This window comes from Haplochromis burtoni, unplaced genomic scaffold (assembly GCF_018398535.1).
Source record: "Haplochromis burtoni strain Fernald_Lab_line unplaced genomic scaffold, NCSU_Asbu1 Contig_11, whole genome shotgun sequence".
In the NCBI taxonomy this organism is placed as follows: domain Eukaryota; kingdom Metazoa; phylum Chordata; class Actinopteri; order Cichliformes; family Cichlidae; genus Haplochromis; species Haplochromis burtoni.
In genome coordinates this window covers 680,401-703,402 of record NW_024582372.1, presented here as the reverse complement: position 1 = coordinate 703,402, position 23,002 = coordinate 680,401, and the positions used below count along the sequence as shown (strand labels likewise).

At 37.8% G+C, this 23,002-nt stretch overlaps 1 protein-coding gene across 1 annotated transcript; it reads right to left on the bottom strand.

Moving 5' to 3' along the window:
- Positions 1–560: 560 nt before the first annotated feature.
- Positions 561–22,085, bottom strand: tcf25 (transcription factor 25 (basic helix-loop-helix)). Its single transcript, XM_005915183.3, has 18 exons — positions 21,722–22,085; positions 20,187–20,333; positions 20,028–20,096; positions 19,779–19,903; positions 18,724–18,789; positions 18,512–18,594; positions 17,542–17,672; positions 15,047–15,146; positions 13,739–13,832; positions 13,489–13,581; positions 10,673–10,778; positions 10,416–10,575; positions 10,154–10,241; positions 9,868–10,026; positions 9,604–9,694; positions 8,747–8,826; positions 8,583–8,658; positions 561–2,982 (listed from the first exon to the last, which is right to left on the bottom strand). Exons 1-18 carry the CDS (start codon positions 21,938–21,940, stop codon positions 2,815–2,817), a joined length of 2,055 nt encoding a protein of 684 aa, XP_005915245.2. The 5' UTR covers positions 21,941–22,085; the 3' UTR covers positions 561–2,814.
- Positions 22,086–23,002: the final 917 nt, after the last annotated feature.

Below are 23,002 nucleotides of genomic sequence, written 5' to 3'. Positions count from 1 at the left end.
CAACTGCCACACATGCAAGGCTCCCCTTCACTGCTTTGCAATATTTTTTAAAATTTTATTTTTGTTAAATCATCTTTAAATAATTATGGATGGTAAGTTATGAAAACTCTTTAATGATGTCTTAACAACAAAGGAAATTGTGTGATAGTAAAGATCTTTCTCTGAAACAAAAAACGGTTGGAAAACTTCAACCTAAACTTTCACTGCTCTCTGAAACATTAATTTAGGACAATAATCTATAAATGACAATTGTGCTATTAAAAAAAAATCTAAACAGATGCATAATTCTAGATTTGGTGTAGACACTGTGAGGCAATTCTTGGCCTGGGTCAGTCTGACCAGGTACATATTGTGAAAACATTAAATATGAAATCTAAGGCTTAAGTAATCCAGGACAAAATCCACACATCTACCTGTGCTTAAAAAATATTTCCATTAAAAATAAGTCTTAAATAGCTTTAAGACAAATGTGCAAGTGAAAATCTTGGTGTTCATAGAGCCAAACGTGCTGTTTGCTTCTCAAACTAACGGCACAGTAATTTTGATACATATCCACACAATTTGTTAAATCAAATTTAATAATTTCAACTTCAACTTCTTGAGCATGTTTATGTGGTTTCAAATTCATTTGTATTATCAAAAGTGACAAGTCATGCAGGCAAACACGTCACAAAAAAAGTAGCAGACCGGCTTCTGTCCAGCTTCTGAAATTTGAGGATTTGCCATGTCATTTAATTTATACAATGACAAAAATATCAGGGGTCACACGTAGTCGTGTGACTACGAAAAAACAATTCTGAAATCAAGTAAGTTGCACAAATATTTTATCGAAGAAAAAAAAAATTTGTTGCAACTCTGCATTCATTTTTTTCAGGAATTTCAATTTGCTCTAGGTGTTTTTGTTAAATTATGTTATGGCAACTGGTTACGTTTAACCCACAGCACCAGTGGTAATACTGCAGTCCCATCAAGCAGCCTCTGAGCCGCTAATCTGAAAGCGCTTTCAATACAGCAGAATGATCACATGAAAAGTTTTCACAACAACACCCATAGCTCCAAGTGAATTAGGAACAATGACCTCATTTGACCATCTAGCACAGTCACCCACATCCTTGCGGCTCATTGGAACACAAAGTAAGCAGGTATGTTTCAAGCGTGTACAGCATCTCGCAATGATTTTGTCCTTTGACTGAGAGTAACAGACCTCAGGCTAGCTCGTCATTTGTGTTTGTATTGAAAAAAAAAATGTTTGAACAGTGACTGTAAAGCATAAATGGGGTGAATCGTCTCCCATGGATAACATGAAAGGACACTGAGAAGAAAGGGCAATAGTTGGAGAGTGTTAAAAAAAAAAAAAAGCACAAGTTAAAAACGATAAATATCACTGATGATAACAGAAGCATAGTTACTGCTTCAGATTTAGCGTGCATGGAATGAGCATAATAAGGTGAGGTCATGAGAATCTGAGTGTACACAGAAAAGAGTTCATTTAATTACCAGTTTAAGAGATAAAAATGAAAACATCTGCCATAGCTGCGTTGTCAATAAGTGCAAGTAAACTGAAACTGAAATGTGAGAATCGGTGCCGAAGTCTGAGAGGTAATAAGAATATTAGAGAAAGAAAGCAGCAGAATTTAAACAAACCAAAAACAGTAGCCAAGATGATTAAGACAGTGAGTAGAAAATACCACGAAGACCAGAAAGACAAAACAAATCTAGTTTATCATGTTTAAGGATGCTTAAAATGATGTCAGGTGTGTACGTGGAAGACCTTTTCATGCTTTTTGCAACAGGTCACAACAGAAGTGTGTCATCAGGCCGAGCAGCATCTTGCTGAGGTTTGTGTGGTACTGTTTGTCATCAGAAATGACTCAGTTTGATTAAATTTATTACCAAGAGTCAAAACACTTTACATTTTTTCATGTGGCCCCCGTTATATTTTGGAACTTCTTAATTATTCAGCCGAAAAATCATAGAAGTCTCACAGTAAGATTATTATGGCTACAGAATCCCTTCAAAAATAAAAGAATTGCACATACGAATGCCTGGATGTGCATCAACTATAATTCAGTTCAAATTATAAATAAGACCTAAATGGATGGCATGACTAACTGCCTGAAAAGGCAGTTTCCTTTTTAGAAAAACAGAATTGATCAATTTAAAATGCTGTACTAGCTACGCATTAAAATATTCAAGTTTAAAAAAAAAAAAGTAATCATTTTAGCCTTCAAGAAAACTTCAAAGGATTTTTCAGAGTTTGTTTTTATTGGGAGTGATCAAATCAATGAGAATAAAAATTTTATGATTCTGTGTATATGTATTAAAGTGCAGATAAGCAGCAGTTTGCTTTAGAACTTGCACTCAGAATGAGACTACATGAATCTCACTCTAGCTTCGTAAAGCTTCCACTGCAGGTGTTTATGAGAGAAAATTAAAAACTCTCAGAAAGCCAGAAACCAGAGGAAGAAAAGCAGGACTTATTATCCATTAGTGCTGCTGAACTGACAATGCTTGGAGACTGATTATGGAACTAATAATTACCGTATAAATAATACACTTAACCTTGGCAACACGACAGGTCCAACTAACAATCTGCTTTCTGAGCTTGGAACAAAGTGTGCCAGGTTCACATCCATCTACATTACCCCAGTAGTATTTATGTTTGTTTTTTTAAAATGAGTCTAATATTCTGAAATTATGACAACAAAATAATATCCAGCTGTCTAACTTATTTTCCTTGTAATTATTAACATCACTTTTTTTTTCAGTTTTATTCCTCTTCATCCATCACTTAGTCCACCTCTATCTCCTCTTTCAGTCCCATTCATCATCATCTCTGTAGGGGTTGTCCTCTCTTGGTGGCTCCTGAAACCGGATATTTGCCAGCATGTCCCTCATTGCCACCATTAGGCGATTTACTTCCTGGTTCAGCTCCTGACCAGCTCGAGCCACTTCCATGTCATCTTCCTGCCTCGGTGGATCCTTGAGAATGAAGGAGAGATTATTCAGTCTACAAACTTCTAGTGAGGTTCTTATATAGTGCTTTTCTACTCTACCTGAGGACTCAAAGCCCTTTATACAAAGTACCTCGATCACGCCCATTCACTCAAGTGCTTTTTTCTATTCAAGTTCTTTCTATCTAACATTCAAACACATTCATACTCCAGTGGATGCATCAGGTTATCTTTCCCAAGGATATTTGGCTGGAACAGCCAGGAATTGAACCATCAACATCCCAATTAGTAGATGACCTGATCCATCTCCTGAGTTACCCAAAGTGCTCCGCTACAATGTCCTACTAATTTAACTTGTTCTCGGAAATGGTTAACCATTGCAAGACATTACTTTAACTGTACTGATGGTGTCCAAATAAATATACGGCATCTATGTTGGATATAGCAGAATAATCTAGGGTTCATGTTATCAAACACAACTTTAGGTTGTTTTCAGAAATGTAATTCTAATTTACGGCCACGTTGTTCTTTAAATATTAAACTCTTAACTATATTTCCTTTATCCATATTGTATCTCTTCCTCTCCATAAGTGGATAACAGAGTTGGAACTGTCCTGATGGAAACATGCCTCGGGCATATCCGTTAACAGTAAGCATGTACAGTTGACTGTGTGAGTGTTTGCCATACATTTACTGTATCTTAAAGTGGCAGAGATTGGTGTGTGCTGCATGCTGGCAGGAGCCTGTAAGACCAATGAAGACATTCATGCTCAGCAGGCCAGTCATTGGAAAACTGGACATAAACCAGACACATGTCATGCTCAGTGTAGCACGAGAGAAGTGCTTTAAGCCATGAAGTGGATGTGGTGTCTTTGCAATAATCACTTTCACACATTAGATAAAGTAACAGTTAAAGGAATCTTTCAATTTAGTCTTATTTGCAGAAAACAACCAAACAAGGTCAAAATGGGTTCAGTATAGGTCCTGCTTTCCATGCATTCATATACCATTTTCACACAGAAAGCATGTTTGCAATTTTTTCCCGTCCTCTTAACGGCATATAAAGTAAAAAAAACAACAACAAAAAAAACCCAACTTTAAATGCAAGGGCTTTACTTAAAATCCACACTCTGATATATTTGCAGAGTAAAAGTACACCATTTAAACTGCCACATGTTATGAACTTGTTTACCAAAAAGCCTTTGAATGCCTCTTTTATGCAGAATCATACAAGCGAGTTTGTTTTTTTTTTTTTTATTATCAGCAGGTTTTGTGAAAAGCAGTACATTCTTTTTATATCGCTTGTGCCAAGTAGATGAAATCATCCTCTCTTCAGCACATTTTCCTTGTCAGAAACATCACAGAAACTGATGCTGTGAGAATGTATATTTACTGCTATATAAACCGCTCTTCATTTTTTATCCCTTCAACAACGGCATCTTGTAAAATTCTGCTAAGAAATCAGTCTTGGTCCATGTCAATTATGGTCAGCACAGATCAGTGAAAAGCTGTATTTTAGCAATGTTGTTTTAGCTGTCCGACTGCAATGATCAACGCTTGTAAAGCCTTTTCTAGTTAAAAGGTATTAAAGGTAAGATGCTAGGTTGAAATGCTGCAACACTGTGTAAAAAAAAAAAAAAAAAAGGAGACCTAGAGAGTTACTGCAGGGAGAAAGACAGTTGATACTTTTGCTGGTCTGAATGCAACTAGTAAAAAACAAAACAAAACATTGTTCCACGTCTCACTGTCTACCCCAGCATAAAAATGTATGCACGGTGTAATCTTTATACATTGGTTCTCTTTCACACAGTCTCTGAGCTGAAATGCAGATCATTCTGACAAAACAAGACATAAGAAAATATCGAGACAAAAATCAGCCTCCCTGCTCATTCACCTCACTATTTGCTTACATCTTGTTTCTGAAGAATGGGCTGCTGACGTCAATTAGAACGAAAGATAGTTAGTAAATCATGATGAAACTGAACAGTTTATGTAATGAAACTTCGTCTTGATTTAGTGTAATCTATGCATTCAAATTATACAGATGAACAGAAGAACCCTGATTTTACAAATACGGGTGTCATTCAAGATGAACAAAATGTAAATTAATGAAGAAATCCAAGCACTGAACTTCCTTATTAGCAAAGAGAAAGCAGAGACATCAAGTCAACTTTGCACTTCATGAATGTCGTTTTCTTGAACTTGGAAATGGTCGACAGAATTAACTGTAATAAGGTCATATGCTTTCTTTGATATTTTTCAGTTTTGCTAGGCCCCCTTTGTTTTACAAGAAAAATGTTCACGCCCCCCCACCAAACACATCCTCCAACCACACACACCCATATTTTGCTCATTCGGTTTATTTCACACCTCAAACATTTAGTAACAATTAAGCAAATACAAGTAATCGCAATAAATTACAGGTAGTAAAAAATAACCTACGGGTATTTTTGAAACGCAGCTGTTTCGTCACACGTAAACGGCGTTTGAATCACCGAAAACTGGAGATTTTTTAAAACTCCTTTTTTGCGTTTACGTGTGGACGAGGAATACAGAGTTCGTCACGCAACGTCAAAGGTATGTGCCTTTTTTCACGTCACGCTGTGCGCCACGTTATTGTTTACATGAGATGAATTGCAGAATAGCAGATAGAGACAAAATACTGTTAATCTGACCATCTTCAGGTTTTACAGCTTACATATATACGCAGTTACTGTCCCTCTATTTAGAAAAGCAGAGGCATCACTGTAATTATTTTACTTGTAGTTGTTTTTTTTTTCCCCTTTGTAATAATATTCATCATTGCAATCAAATCAAAAAATGCCTCTGTGCAAAATGGGTTTAAAAACATAAACAACTGTGGGATACTGTTTGTCCGTGATTTGAACCAGGGGACAAATTGTGGCAGGATCAGCCTGATATTATTTGTATCCCGCTGTAACTTTACTGTATCAAGAGCTAGAATCTCCAAAATGTCAGGAGTAGTGAGTCATTATAACAAGTGTTTGTGAACTAAAAATCAAAAATGTGGGATACTGTTTGTCCCTGATTTGGAGTGCCCAGCGCTGCTCCCGACAAAGGGAAAACCAATTAAGCAGGGGAGACCTACCTCAGCACTTGTGCAGGTGAAACCAAAGGGAAGATATGCTTCACCATATTTTCTAGTCTTTGGCTTAGAATGAAGTTGGTTTGGAAACATATTCAGCGATGCTTCATCTCCTGCTCTGCGTTTCTGTAGGCGCCCGTGCTAGCAGTGTCTAAGCCTTTTGTTTTGTTTTTTTCCCCCCTTTTCATACCGCGCCCCCTCTGCCATGGCTCTGCGCCCCCCCTAGGGGGCGGGCCCCACACTTTGGGAAGGTCTGCCTTAGGGTGACCATGAGTCTTAAGAGGAAATCTTCCATCAGTCACGGATGTGTGTTAAAATGTTTTCCCAGATCGTTTACCAGCTCAGCCCTGCAGGGTGCTGCTATTAAATGGGTGTATCTGTGCGTGTCTGCTTTAATCATAAAACCAAACCAAACCGAAAAAACCCCCCAAAACACAACTTTACTTGAAATGCATCATTCAGGGTGTTGAGGGCGAACACTAGACTGGAGTTTGCTTTGGAGGAGGTATGACTGTCATCAGAACGTGTCAGACCCACGGACCGTTTAGGAAGGTGAAAGAGAGAGTCACTTTATTAAACTTTATTACGGAAGAATAAAAATCTTGATTTATTATGTGTCTAATTTTAATTTCTTTTGCATAATTACAAAGTACCTGCACAGAGTGGAGGTTAACAACATTTGCTCTTGTCAGGAGGCGAGAGCCAGACATTTTTTAAAATTCTGTTATCTGACACAAAATTAATTTATCATAACTTTGAAAATAATTGTTTATTGTATTTCATTTTTAATCCTGATTTTTCAGTTCTTCAAGTCCCATCTCTCAGGCAAAAATATGGGCTCAAATTGTGGTCATAAATATTTTGTACTTCAGTTTTGTATGCGTAAAAAGAATTTGTGTGCGTAAAAAAGATTTGTATGTGTAAGGAGAATTTGTAAGTTGAAACTCTGCACTCAGGTTTCAACTTACAAGTATGGATTTTGACCCTATTTTTCTTCCTTTCAGCTGATTGGTCAATGTCATGTCAATCACAAATTTAACTATCCAATCAGAGAACAGATGGGTTTGGCTGTCGGAGGGGTGCTTTTTTTGAACTGCAGGTCCTTGAAGGATAAATGCCCTTTCATGTCTCTTATTGCCACACCATGAAAAAAAAAAAACATTGGTGTGTGTCCAAGTAAACCTTTTCTTACAGGTTGACGTGCTTACACAGGGACAAGCAGGGCGTTTTCAAAGGCGCTGTTGCTTGGAGGAAAAGCATGTGGAAATGACACACTCTTCACTAGTCGGGACAGTTACAAAGCTTTCCTCGTTATGAAGGAGCAATACATGTTTTTATTAAACATTTGAACTTAATACAACACAAACTCTCGTAGAGGAGATAAAGTCAGAGAGATACATGTTTTGAAACGACAAAGATCAGGTGCTTCTAGTACACCTAGACCAGCCGCTAAAAAACAATATACAAGCAGAGCTCAGCAGCCAGCGCAACAAATTCTGGATCCTTCGCTCTTAGTTAGCGGTGAGCACAGAGCATGCCGTGTCCGATGTGAAACGGCCTTTATGCTGCATAGTGTGACTCATAGCAGTGGTCCTGGTTCAACACTGATTTTGTGTTAAAGTAATACTAAAGTAATAATGGTATTTCTGACCACTGGTATACCACAACTGTATCCTTTCAACAGCTACCAGGTAAACTCTCATTCAAAGCTTTGTAGCTCCTTTAGTGATGTTTTAAGTAAACTCAACAGACATCGTTGCAAGAAATCAGAGAACCAAGGAGAACATAACTAAATCACTTTACAGCCCTCTGAGTTCACCAGTTCATAATGATTCATTCACTAACTGCGCTTACACAAGTTTAAAAGAAACAAATGAGTTTTGTGTCAGGGGCTTATAGCTTAGTCACATGGTGTTACCACATGCACACACTATGGGTTCTTTATTTGTATTTCATGGTATTCTAAGCCTATGCAGCTGTTTAGAGAAGCTATAGCAGTAGCGTATGCTCTTGAGAGTGAGGAGGGACATCTACAGTATAACTGAATGTCATCCATCCATCCTTTTCCACTGGCTAGTTTTCAAAATGTTCCCCCAACTTCATCGTCAATAGCTTCACGTCAGCATTTACCCCTCATTTCTGACACAACCAACATGCACAATCAATGCTATACCACTGCACACCTTAAAAATGAAAGTGCATCAGAAAATGAGATAATACAGACCTACAATCGATATATCTGTCTGTTGTTTTATTGTAAGATAGCTTAATTTAACAGTTTGCAAAGAAACTAGTTACTCTCTCTTCCTCCTGTTTTGCTATGTGCATGTGTCTGTGTGCTTGTGAAAAAGACTCTGCTGCATGTCTGTGTGGCAAACGCAGCACAAAACAGAGGGGAGGCAAAACTCAAGTTAAAGACAAATTGTTATGAGTGCATTTAAAAGCTTCCTGACAAGCGTTAATCAATATAAAATCTAAAATAGACATTGACCCTAGAAAAATACTGATGTTGACTGACTCACCTGAATGTTAAAGTTTGGCAGCAATGACCGGAAAAACAGTGAGAGTGTACTCTCATTGGATGCACCAACACGCGGCCTAAATGCAGACCCAAAAATAAACAAGTCATGAAGTTAAAATGAAAATTGAGACAAAAAAAAAAAAAAGTATAAGGATCCACAATTACCTTTCTGGTCGTGTATATGATATCACTGAGTCGAGTGGAGGCAAAGGATCAAACCCCATCACAGGCTGAGTGGTCACCTCCTGGTGGTGAAACAAATCCCCCCAAAAATACATGAATATAGAACAGAAAAGCTAGTTATCAAATGCCTGTGTGCAAAATGATGGATGGATTTTAAGCAGTCTGGCCTCTTTCTTCAGTAATTTGAGAAAAAAAGAAACAAAAAAACCTTAAGTTGTCCACAAAGTCCACTGCTCAGAAATAAAACTTTTTTTTTGAGCAGTGTAGTTTGTCTTTTTATAGTTTTAAATCTACAGGCGATGACCTGGGCGAGCTGGAGAACAGCAGACTTCTGTTAGAGTATGAAATACAGCTGTAATCATGTGATTTTGAAGAAACTACATTTGGTACAAACCTTTAAATTAAAATTTATTAGACAATTTAATAGTTTGTAAAACAGCTATTGCTTCTCACAGGTCTTCTTTGCTCTAGCTGCTTTCCACTAACCACACACCATAATCTGGTTCTGCCAGAGATTATGTTTTCTTTGCACTGTGACTGTGTGCTTGTTCACAGGGAATCATTTCCCCACAATGACACTGAGATCAATTATTCTGTGATTTACAGTTAGAGATTTGGAGAGTGAACTGAAGACACTGAGATGTGTCACTAGCAATGGTTGGAGTATGCTTTCTGCTATCAGGGTGGTGCCTCAGACTGTTCAGCACCCTAATCAAGATAACGTAACCAAGAACATTTGAGGGGAAAAAAAAATACAAAAAAAACACTTCACTTGCAATTTGCTGTGTGCAGTTCTCAGAATAGAAGACGCTGAGGTGCAGATGGTGATTGTTTCTTACCAGAGGCAGAGTTGAGGTGGCTTCTTTGATCTCAGAGAGTAGGACATGGCGATGGATGTTCCTTGGTGCACTTTGGTACCTCTGCTTTCTCCTATTAGAAAGACATGAAGGGGAAGGTTTTGAGAGGCATGTACTTTTAATTAAAGGAATACTAAGTGCAGAGGTAAGACCCAGCCCACAGTTAATTTTGCCTCTCTTTGTCATCAACAAATGCCTCCAATGTTAAAAAAAAAAAAAAAAAAAAGAAAAAAAAAAAAAGCTGACTTGTTTTGGCAGTCCTCCACTACAGGGTCTTTGGCATCAACTCGTCGCAGCACTTCTTTCACCGTCTCTTCCAGCCAAAGCATTACTGCAGCCTCCCTCCACAGAGTGCAAGTTCTCCCCACATACAGACCTGTCAGTTCAGCCAGAGCTGGCAGCTGCCTAAAGATGGAACAAGTGCAAAGAGCTTTAACATGAGGGTACAAAGATGGAAGAAAAAAAATGTTTCAATTGTTTTTAAAATCCTGCATTGTGCAATAGTTTGGAAAATAAAGAGAGCATACGTTACCTTATCTGACTATTTGGACCAAAGAAGCTATGGGAGGTGACTGCAGCATCTGGCTGCACAGTACACAGATCCAGTAAAGGCATCAAGACTATAGTGGGGAGAAGGGAACACGTCAAAGGGCAGGGAATTACAAAGTTACACTTTTCAAAAGGTGAATGGTAACAGTCCTGGAAGTTATTAAAATTCTTTAGAGTATGCCTTAGAATATGAAGAGCTAAATAAAGGGCAACCATTTGATTCAGTTCATTGCTGAGGGTCTAACCTGCAGGGAACATGATGAGGGCAATCTGCAGCAGCTGGTCGGCTTTGTGCCTTTGTTTGTGACTTTCTTCAGGGTCCATATTTTCCTGCTGACTTAGATGAAAATGACAAAGGGCAGTGGAGAATGCAAAGTTTGGCAGCTGAGACAGATTTCTGTGCTCCTGAAAAGCAAAAACAAACAATTCCTGTCACAGACTGAAAATTTAACAGTGGCACACTAACTCCGGCACACACACAGAACGTAAGTGCACACTTTACCTCCCAGTCCTGATATAACTGAAGGACGGATTGGTACTCTCTGGATCGAAGTGCCAAGAAATCAATGAGCAGCAGCATGCAAAGAGGGTCAGAGTCCGGGTCCAAACTAATTCAAATGGGGAAAAAAAAAATGGCTATAAAACAATCATGACAAAGATGTGTCTTAGACTAAGTACAAATAAAACTATCACACCACGATGACCTGGGCTGCTTACAGTGTTTCAGACATTACAGCCACTGTTGGTTATGGCATTTAGGGATATTTAGTAAAGACGGCACTAATGAAGAGGGTCGAAACCAGACAGCTCCAAAACACCACTGCTTTGCTGTTTGTTTCCTCAGTAAATTTTGACCCTCAGGCAGAAAACCAACTGAAGTAACCAGGAGGGAGGTATTAATCTATGCACACAAGTCTCTTTTTACAATAGCTTAAAATCAACCTAAGGGCAAAAAAATAAATTCTTTAACAACAACTATGATTATAACGACAAATAAAGTTTGTGTGTTAAACATCATAGCAGATGAGATTATTACTTATCTTCTTTAATCATCTCATATAATGTATGTGTAGCATTTCTTTAAGCAACGTGCTAAAGATTCTGTTAAAGCAAACAGTGACTTAATATCTGCCGGTGATAAAGGGCCAGTGCTTTTTATTACCACACTGCTGCTCTTCAGGCCGGAACATTAAATCAGGAAGCCAGAATTTGATGAAAATCACAAAAAAATATTGACAACTATATGAATAGTCTGCAAAGCTGAAGCTTATGGCAGCAGTGTCCCCACAGGAACACTTCGTGAAAAGCTTTTTGGTAAGTGATTTCTTAACATAAGAGATAATGATATAAACACATGGACTGTTTTTAAATTATGTCTCCATAAAAGTTTAATTCTATTATGTGTAAAAGACAGGTCATGATATTAGCCCGAATCTCAATACATGACCTGAATGAATGGTCTGAAACACATGTTCAGTTGTTTTTTACCTTATAAATAATTCCGAGTCCATCTTGGATCGTTATCAGCAGACAGTCTCACCACATTAGTGCACATAAAAAAAGGTGCCTCAACAAATTTGCCTGTTTAGTGTTTACTTTATAAAGAGAATAAAGGTTCCTCTTGTTTATCTAGAAAGTCATTTATGTAATACTTTTCATGTAATGAGACAGTGAAAGCGTCTAAATGTGCATCCTCTCTCTTTGAGTAGAAACAGATCGTGTTCTTTCATCGTTATTGCTCACATGTCCAATCAGCCCATTAATTCCTCAGCAATTAAGAAGGTAACTAGCAGCCAGGTGTTGCTAATCAAATGCAGCTGATTAACTGATCATCACGAGCACCTCGAGAAAAGCAGTTTTGACCGTTTAAACGTTTGGACCATTCAAGTGCGTTACAAAATGCCACGATCTTCCTAGGACTAGACGTCCCAGTAAATACACCCCAAAGTTAGACTGTGCAATGCTCAGGGAAACTGCAAAAAATATTAAATGTCAAAGCTAATGACAGTGAAAAGAAAGCCTGAACAAAGATGGTTTATTTGGAAGCGTTGTTAAGACAAGGCTTTTTCTCTCTGAAAAGAACATGCCAGTATGCCTTAGGTTTGCACAGTTGCATCTGAACAATGTTTCAAAAGTCTAGTGCAATGTCCTTTGGACAGATGAGACCAAAGTGGAGATCTTTGACTCGAATGCACAGTACCACATTTGGTGAAAACCAAATAGCATATGAGCACAAACATCTCATACCAACTGTAAAGCACAGCTGGAGGTGACGATTTAGGCTTAGTTTTGCAGTCACAGAATCTGGCCACCTTACAGTTACTGTGATGTTCAAAGTGAATAAGACCTCAGACACTGGACAACATCCATCTGGCAACCACTGGTTGCAAAGGAAATGTATTCCCTGACTGTTTTCCAAGTGGACGCTGGCAGTTACCGGATGAAATTGGTAACAAAAGTTATTTAATCCTGCAGCAAAAACCTCTTAGCAACAGGTCACTAGCAGATTGACTTGATTTTCAGTAGTTTGCATGGAGCACACTGACTACTGCGTGGTGAGTGTTTGTACAGAAGTTGGCATCTTGCAAAGAACCTCTGCAAACCTCTCACAAATCAGTTGGACAAAACACATTTTTGCCCCGTGAGCAGTGGTTGTACCATGTCCAATATGACCATGTGTACCATGTGATTGAGAGTTCTCAATCACTGTGTTTATGATGTCACAAAAAACCTCTACAGAAAAGTATTTTAGAGTCAAATGTGAGGCCATCTGTTTGAAAATTTAAATGTGACTGAAATGTGGTCATCCACAACAGGACAATCATCCCATACCCAGCAGCAAATCTATAACTAAATGCTGAAAAGAAGAGACTCAACATGTTGAGATGGCCCAGCCAGACCTCACCCAGACTTGAAATGCTATAGCGGGTCTTTAAGAGAGGTGTGCATAAATAATTCCTCACAAATATCACTGAACTAAAGCAATTTTATACAGACAAGAGGCCAAAATGTGAAAGGCGATAAAGTCACAGAAAACATGCAACTAAACAAAGTCATAGAATCATTGGGTGCACTCGGTTTTTCACAAGAGTCCATAATGTTATGGAAAGGTCAAAGACTTTTCACAGCACTGTAAATTAGCTGTTAAAAAAAACAAAAAACTGGAACATAATGTTTTATATATCAGTTAAAGTTTGTTTGAAGGGGGAAGAGTCTGAATGGGGAAGAGTGAGGATTTATTATTATTGCTATCATAAATGCCTCATATCTAATTATGTAGCTTATCCTTTCCCACGTTTTAAGCTTTTCTTTTTATACCTCAGGATAAGTTTGCAGTACTCCAAAGCTGTCCTTGGGCATCCTCTCTTCTCCAGGAACATCATGTGCTTATACAGAGCCAGATAAAATGCTCTGCAAACAGGGGATATTGAATTACTGAATTGCTGAGTTCAATCACTTCATAAATATATAATTTAAGTTGAAAACTATACTGTAGAGTCTACAAGATGTTTAACAAAAGTACAATGTGTAACAACATTTTTAAAAAGTACAAAAGGGAACAACCAACCTGTTTTCTGGTCTCAGATAATCCAGTCTGCTGGTGCCCGACGTCAGACTGAATAAAGGATGAAAAGCACACTCAAAGCTATACAAAGCTCGCTCTGGAAAAAACAAAAATACATTTTTTACTTAGGAAATGACTATTAATAAGTATACAAGGCTGCATCATTCCACCTTTAAAGTTTTGGTACACGAACATGTACCAGCAGTGAAAATAACGTCTCTTACGCCTTCAGCTTGCATTTGGCTGGCGCCGTGTTACTACGTAAATCAGACAAATTATCCCTGCAGAGGACAAAGTATCCCTGTGGTCTTCTACACAAACTATTTCAGAGACATAAATAGGATGGCGCCGTGAAATTAAACCCATCATTGTCCTTTGCATGAATTTTGACTTGTTAACAGTGGCTAGTTTGTTTACTCACAGTATATCAAGGAACTACCTAACCTCTGAAATAACTACAAATACAAATCAATGTGGAGAAAGACAGTTTAGAAATGAGGTAAAATGCATTTTTACTTGAAATTATTACAAAGACAAAACATCAGATATTGGAAGTGAATACATTTAGTTGATTAGAACAGACAAAAAACAGGAAAAAAAAAAGTCAACTTAATACCAGCAACACTGTTTGAAAAAGAAAATGACAAAACCTCAATTGGCACCGTGTTACATCATCATCACCTATAGTTTAGAAAGCCCAGCATTTTTGCTTTAAATGGTTTTAATTGATCGAGAGTTCAGATTTTTTTTTTTCCATTTTACAAATGATGATAAAATAAATTTTTTAAATTGTAATTATACTGAAAGAAATGGAACATTAAAAGCTTGAATTCTAAAGGTATTCATATACCAAAACAAATTAAGTAATCAGTTAATACTGAAAAAAAGTACAGTATATGCTCGGTCCTCTTAGTGATGATGAACAACAGACATGCACTTAAGCTTGTCTTAAGGCAGAATAATGCCTTAAGACAGGCTGCATTTCATGTCTGTACCAAAACCTCGTGTCTACAGCAAGAACAGAAAGAGTTTGTGTATTAAGTCACTGAGATCAGAACGCCAGAGTGGGTGCAGGTCAAACAAGTGAATGAAGCACAACCCAGTTAAGATTCAAAATTTCATTACAGTCTAAAGATATCTGAATAAATCACCATCGTACTTGCAGATCATTAGTTTGCCTTGAAGCTAGATGCGTCATTTGCTCTTAACAGATTGTGGTTGAACAGAGTGGATCCCCAGCTATCATCATTTAAAAAAACAAAAACAAACAAACAATGTATTTCATGACACAGAGCATCCAATGATCCTCACCAATAAGGTCCCTAGCCATCTCCTGGTCTTCTTGTATGCGACAGACATCAGAAAGTTGCAGCAAGGAATCGATGTGGTAGGGGTTAAGCTGAAGCAGGGCCTGCACGGGAAAAAAAAAAACAACACAGACGGTACATAAAAATTGGATACAGTGTGCTGCTTCATCACCCACTAGTTTGTAAAACTCTAAATCTTAATTTTTGACCAGACATCACAAGCAAGCCTTGAGAAACCAAGGACACTGCTTGTTCATATTTAGGGATGGGTATCGAAAACCGGTTCTTGTTGAGAACCGGTTCCCACTGTTTCAATTCCTTGGAATTGTTTGCCATTTTTGCAAACGATTCCCTTATCGATTCCAGTCGCCCCGAATGACGTCACCACGTTGCGGAGCGTCATTTACCTGGCAGGAAACACGGCCGTAAGCGGCTCAAACGCTCAAAAGTTTGGTTATACTTTACGAGAACGGATGACAACAGGGCAACTTGCAATACTTGCAAAGTAGATATTTCATTTAAGGGAGGAAACACTACGAATATGCAAAAGCATTTGCTCACAAAACACGCGATGACCTTAAATGAATGTCGTGTTTTTAATTCCGCTCCGGACTCGTGAATCTCAACCCAGCAGCAGCGGTAACGTTTGCACGTCCTCTCCCGTTAATGCGGCAGGTAAATAATCAACTAACAGTGCATATTATGTTAGCGCGATCTGTCTTATTACAAAACCTGCCATTACTGTGCATTTAGGTGACCATGAGAGTCTTTCCTGCCTGTGGCCATCTCCCTGTACAACGCATCCACTTAACACACTGTTTGCTGCTACAGCTACACATGTTTCTTTTCCAACTATTTATTTATGAGTGAAGTATGTATGTGTATATATGTATATATTGTACTATTCTTATTCTTAGTTAGTGTATTGTCTGTCTTGTCTTAATGTTGGTTTAAAATGGAGCACTGTAACAAAAAATAATTTCCCCCAGGGATTAATAAAGTATTCTGATTCTGATTCTGATTTCTAACATCATTTATCTTATTTTTTTTTTTTTTTTTTTTTTTTTTTTTTTTTTTTTTTGATTGACCATGATGAGAGAGACAGACAGAGTTGGCTGGCTCAGATGCTGGCAGTTCTCGCTGCAGTCTACCGGTAGCGTCTCCTTTCAGGCCAGGATAGACGAATGTCACCGAGCAGTGACTAAGTTTGTGGTAAAAGGCTTGCACCCATTTGCCACAGCAGATGCCCCCGATTTTCGGTAAGTGAATGTGTTTAATTGTAGGCAGGGACATTACTGGATATTCTTGTGTAATTGCTACAGAATAATTTATGTTATACTTTGTTATTGCTACAGAAGAATATTTATTTTATTATTTTACATTTACAATTTTTTTTCCTGGTGTTTGTAAGGCCATGTTACTTGTAAATTTCTATCTTGTTCAAAGAGAAGATATAAAACAAAGTTCTAAGCTAATCGAACTTAGTGTTCTCCTTTTTTAAAAAGAATCGAAAGAATCATAAGAATCGAATCGTTAAACAGAATCGAAAATGGAATCGGAATCGTGAAAATCTTATCAATACCCATCCCTACTCATATTGCAGCAACTTGTCAAGGTTGACATCCCTTGTTTAACACTGTAATATCCCCTGTTTTATAGGCTGCTTTTCTTATAATTTAATAGTGGTCACGTTGTATGTAATATTATTCCATACTGGTGATTTAACTTAAAATCAAGTTTTTATTGAAGTCATAGGTCGAGTAAGGCACTGATCACATAGCCCTAAATACCAGTGGCAACCTGCTGGCAACGACTGACTGCTGTTGAAAAATTTATTTTCCCAAAAGGATTGGTGGTTGCTGACATCCACTAGATGAAATTGGTCATACAAAAGGGACCTGTACCAAAAGCCTTGTAAGTCCTTTGGTCATTATCAGATTGCCATAATTGCAGACTTGTCCACCAACAGTCACTCACTGCTTGCAGAGACGTAATAAAAGCTGGAAAAAGTGTGTCAACCCAGAAACTAAGATTCCCCTTCCGAGTGAAAGCTTTGCTTTATGGCTGCACATCACATTTCAAAAAGTGCAGCTTTTACTTTAAAAGCTTAGTTACCAATTTCTTTAGTACTTTCACGGTCAGCAGTAAACACAGCCTCCAAAAACCAACGGGCAAGGTAATAGACCTGAGTGACTATGGCCTAAACCGTGGACTCAGACTTTGTTTTGCAAGAAGAAGACTCCCTGGTGACGATTACAAATAAAGTTGTACGAGGTATTTAAGTATTGGCGTCTTTAGTCTTCTTGTTTTCCACACTCAAATCCATCATGAACCTAGTTTATCTTTACATTACATTTGCTTCACTTTATTCATTAAATGATTAAAATATTTGGAGTTTTTCAGTGTAGATTTAAATGTTTTAAAGTAAAAATTAGTTGCCAACATTTAGGTTGACACAGTCGTCGGTGTCTACACACACAACTGAAGAATTTCATTTACCACAATGTTGTTGGGGTCCATGGACTCCACGGCATCCAGGAACTTGAACTGCACTTGTTGGTATTCCCGACTGTGCTCAAACGTGAAGTAATGAACGCCGTCCTTTGTCTCCAGTAAGGTCATTGAGATTCCTGCGGAGAGGTCAGGCAGAAGGAACAAAGCATCACGTAAAGAAAAGCACAACTCATGTTACATTTAAAGTCACTCTGATAAACAACTGATAAATATTGAAAAAAATGTTTTTAATATATTAAAAAAGATTTTTACGTTAGATGAGAAAAATGTGATTCAAACAAAGTGTAAGAATCGAAATTGAACAATTAAATAATCCATCAACGATAACTTTCAATATGTTCACAATGAGGTGGTCTTACGATGGGAGCATCAAATAACATTCACTACATGTTACACCTAAATATCTATTATAACTAGCACAGTTTAGAACTTTTACCCTAAATGTAATTCCTTCAAACTACAAGATAAAGTAGCATGAAAAGGTCTTAACACCATTATGTGCCTGTCAGCTTGAATTATGTATAGTTAAAAGAGAATAGATCAGGAGCTTTTGATTGATATGAATTGCTGTAGAAACTAATTTATCACAGCTATGTGTGCTTTTGTGTGTCTTCTGCTTTTGCTGTGTCATATAAGAGCTTAACAGGCAAAACTGTCCTCATCCTGGGACAACTGAAAAACACATGTGCACCAATCTAACTAAACATTTATTTACACAGAAAGCTGCCTATACACTGAGTGTCATCAGTAGTGTTCTTGTGGGTGTTTTGGCATTTGAATCGTATCCCAAAATAACCATTAGGTAATCACGAAACTTTTCATGTTTTAGTTTCAAACAGCAGCATGCGACACACAAAGTCAACCTTTGATCAGCATCATTAAAAGTATTACTGAAATTATCAGCAAATCACGCCACATAAAATTCCTTATGATTAATTAATATATAAAAGTATACCTGGGCGGCTGAAGCGAGGCCAGCTGTCCTTTGGACTGGTCATCCAAGTGCTACGGTGAAACTGTCTGTTTCTCTGTCGAGGCCTAACAAAAAAAAGTGCAAGATTATATTTTAAACTATAGATCATATAATACATTTACTTGTTTAAAAAAGTGGCACTGACTACTTTAAAAAAAAAAAAAAAAAAAAAAAAAAGAAGGTTTTGCTATTACCTTTGATCCCCTAGAACAGCTCGAGCCCCAAAATATCTCTTCAGCTCCGTCTCAGAGTTGAGATTCCTGAGTTACCACAGAAATTCAAAATGAAAATGAAATTCACTTTGAACTGGTAGAAGAAATGCATTCCAGTTAAATCCAAGTTAAATTTCAAAACAATATCATACAGCAGACAATTTCACTGAGGACCATGAGAAACACACCATATAAGTGTTGAAATTAAGAAGTGGTCGTACCAGAAGAACACCCGATTTCAAAGCTGACTTTATATCAGTCAGAGTACAGAACCAAAATAAAACCAGGTCATCAGTGTAATTGTTTACTGCTTTGGGCACAGACGAGTATCACACGATTAACTGTATTTTTGCGAGTTGAAAGCAGCAAATAAGGTTCTCACAAAAGCCACAGGAAAAATACAGTTGAGTGGAAATGTCTCAGTGGCTGTTAATCACCTTAATATTATAATTTGACAGTGCAGAATTTGCACATTTATTTGGAACCACCCAGCTGACTTACTGGTACAAAAAAGTGTTTGTTCTGTAACAGTCTTTTAATGCAGAAAGGAACAAATGATGCTTTGCCACCAACACTGGTGATTTGTCTTGTGCAACATTTTCTAAACCATTTTAACTTTTTGCACTTTGGTATTAATAAACTGTTGTACAATCCGAACGACTAATGGCCTTATTGTGTTTTGTTTTTCTTCTGTGAGCCAAGCGCCACCACATGGCAGCATTTCAGAATCACAAAAATTATGTTTGAGGCTAAAAACTAAACAAACCAACCTAAAACTGACTAAATCAAGGAATTTCAGCTGTCCACTGTTTAAAAAAAAAAATCCTAAAGCTATAAAATGAATGAATTTTTTGTTATTATTTTCTAACTAATGCAGTATGCTAAAAAAAAACTGATTTTTGTGTACAAATATATATAGAAAGATAAATGCTTCTGCCACCATGCTGGTCAGGTTTGGTTAATGAAAAATGATCCTAATGTGTGTTATTAGGATCATTTTGTGCCATTTTTGATGTCTTGATCAAACATGTCCTCACCTGTGCTCCACATGTAGCACAGGTCTTCTGTCTGACACTCCAGAATCGTCATTTTGCAAACTCAGACCATTAGACTGCTCCAAGTTTTCCAGCAATAAATCAATGTTATCATCTGCTGTAGCCTCCTGAATGTAAAGCACATACACACAGTCAGTTCAAAAATAGGGGATCAAGTTATGCATACTGTGAGTTTAGCTTCTGATTCTGAAGCATTAATTAAATAAATAGTGTATATAGTAAATATGTTACCTGTCCATCTTCTGATGTCACTTTTGTCTTTTTCTTCTTCTTCTTCTTTTTAACTCTGTCTCCAGGGGGCTGTTAAAGAGAAGATGCACAATAAGACCAGATTTCCACGGACCTAGAAGACTGCAGAAGTGCATCACTGTTGCTTTGTTTTCATTTTACCTTGGCTGACTCTTCCTCATGCTTTTGATCCAGTTTATCGGTGTCTCTATTGTCATTCTTTGCTGGGTCGCTTGTTTTGTTTCTGTTTGGTTTCTCTGCCTCTTCATCAGCTGAAATTTTTTCTCCTTCGATGTCTGTACTACCGATCTGGTAAAAATAGGACATTGGCACTGAAAGCATCCCGTCACAACACGGCACAGCTACAACTCCAACACAAAACAATACCTAATACACGAAAGTCTGTGTTCATGATGAGAAGGTATATTAAGATGACATTTTAACCACAGCTTGTGGGTGAATTGTGACTTAAATTGTGGGAGGAGTTCATATTTTTAGTTCTATTCTGATCAATGGAGAATTTAAATAAACTGATCTATGTAAACAGTATTGATATGAAATGAGCTGAAAATTAAAAACAAACAAACAAAAGAAACCCTTTAATGCTGGTGACACTGTGACAGAAATATTTTTCCTTCATGGCCTTAAGTTAAGACAAGTTATTGTCCTATGAAAATGTAATTAGCCCTAAATTTAATAACTGGTTGTGCCACCCATGGCAGCAAGAACCGCAAAGTGGGAATGAGTCTTTCACATTGCCATGGAATAATTCTTCAAGTGTGGTTATAATTCACAGGGTTTTCAAGCATTACTGGCCTATTTAAGGCCATGCCAAAGCATCTCAGACTGAGGCAAGTGATGCCCGCAGTTCTTTAGATGATGTTCTGGGCTCTTTTGTGGCCTCCTGGATGAGTTACAGATGGAGTGATTTTTGTAGGCCAGCCACTCCAAGTTCACCACTGTGGCAGGTTTTCTTAACCTATGAATAATGACACTCACTGTGGCCTTAAGAGGGCTTGGTAACACCTTTCCACCTTTGTTTCTCATCTGTTCTTTAGTTTCTTTAGATGGTAGCACACTGTGTTGAGTTTTGAGATCTTTTAACCTACCTACTACACTTTGTCTGACAGGTTCAGTTTCATCTAAGTGATTTATTGATTCAACAGGTCTGGCAGTAATCAAGCCTGGTTGTCAAGTAAAATTAAACCAAAGTTTCCAAAAACATGTTAGTGTGACAAATAGGGGGGGAATCAGGAAGGGATCAGATACTTTTTCACAGCACTGTAGGTTTCAGTTAGTTATATTAAACACGGTCTCACAATAAGTAGAAGTAAGTACAAAAGGCAGCGCCTGTACGACTCCCAACCCACTAGGATTATGTTCGTGTTGATGAGGAATCACACCGACAGCTGTCGATTGTCGGTCCATGTGCAATCAGCCGTACAGGGCATTTTAAAGGTAAGTTTTAAAAGAATAGTGACGCGCTGAAAACAAATACCAGACCTTTTCTGGCGGTGTTCGTTCTGATGGTATAGACAGAGCCTACATTTGGACGACTTTCTAAAGCGACAGCCAGCTGGGCATCATGTCATACGGCTAGTCCAGAGAGAGCTAGCCGTAAACAGCTGCCATTAAGACACTAACTTTATGCTAACTTCATGATAAGCATGAGTTGGTGGATTACACCGTCACCTTACCAACTCGTAAATGTTGCTGAAATTTTTCTGAGCCTTGCTTTTCTTTGCCTTTCGGCCGTCACTTTTCTTGTTGGAAGGAGAAACGTTAGCCGTGTCCAACTGCTCCTCTTCAGCCTCAGCCTGCTCCTCCGGGGTGTCACCCAAAGTTAGATCCCCCAAGTCTAACGCCTCCTGGCCTCGCTGTTTCCCTTTAAGCCTTCGAAGAGCCCGGGTAGACATTCTCTGATACTCATGAGGTACATACACTTGAATATTAACGACTAAAACTGTTGTTTTGCTAGCAGACAGACACAGCAGACTAATGAACTGAGGACGAATTCCATTGGGTTCCTTTTCTTCTTCATCGAAATGTTTCTGCGCTTCTCCGTGTGTTACTGCCATCCATAGGATAGATGAGGAATTGCAACAATAAATATAAAACTGTCACTACGCAAAGTACGTAAGAACAGGAACAGGCACGCAATAAATTGTCAAACTAGCAAGACAGAGGATGGGAGAGCAAGATATATGTCTACTAGGGAATACACAACCCAAGCCATTAAAAGCCATGCAATTTAAATAACTTGCGCAATTAATGACGCTAGATTTATCGATAAATTATCAGAACTTGTAAAATGTGTTTGTATGACCTACATCTGAATTTCATACGAGTTGAACTTATTTTGACATTTGTTAAGTTATGTGTTTCTATAGATTTTCCACACTTATTTCATTATTTAAAGAAAAATCATGAGCATTACAATTAAGATCAGTTGTTTTATAATTTCTTTTGAATGATTTGAAAAATAACAAATGAATCAACGAAACTGACTTCATAACTAGTCTTACTTTGCCTTTGGATCAACATCTAATGCAGCACAACTTCGTTTGTAGTTCGCTCGTTGAACAGGAGGTGGCAGAATTAACCTACTTTATAAACAAGACAAACAACTTTTCTAGCAGCATAAAAAACCAGTGAAAATACGCAGATTTAAGGACATTAAATTGAATATGAATCATATTGTCTTGATGATTATTTTAAAAATACAACATATACATTAAAAATGCTTTTAAATAGATCAAACACTGTACATTAGTGCTAGGCCCCAAACTAAAATGAAGAACAACTGTACCCATGGATTATCATCTGACAGTATGCATTATTCATAAGTAGATGCCTATTTATAGGGATAGCCAGCTGCCTGACAGGTCAGCTGTGACACACACACACACACACACACACACACACACACACACACACACACACACACACACACACACACACACACACACACACACACA

Coding starts and splice junctions, on each gene's coding strand:
- tcf25 (XM_005915183.3), bottom strand. CDS start 21,940: ATGTCTACCCGGGCTCTTCGAAGGCTTAAAGGGAAACAGCGAGGCCAG. Junction 20,334..21,721: donor TCAGCAACATTTACGAGTTG/GTAAGGTGACGG, acceptor TATTTTTACCAG/ATCGGTAGTACAGACATCGA. Junction 20,097..20,186: donor ATGAGGAAGAGTCAGCCAAG/GTAAAATGAAAA, acceptor TCTCTTTAACAG/CCCCCTGGAGACAGAGTTAA.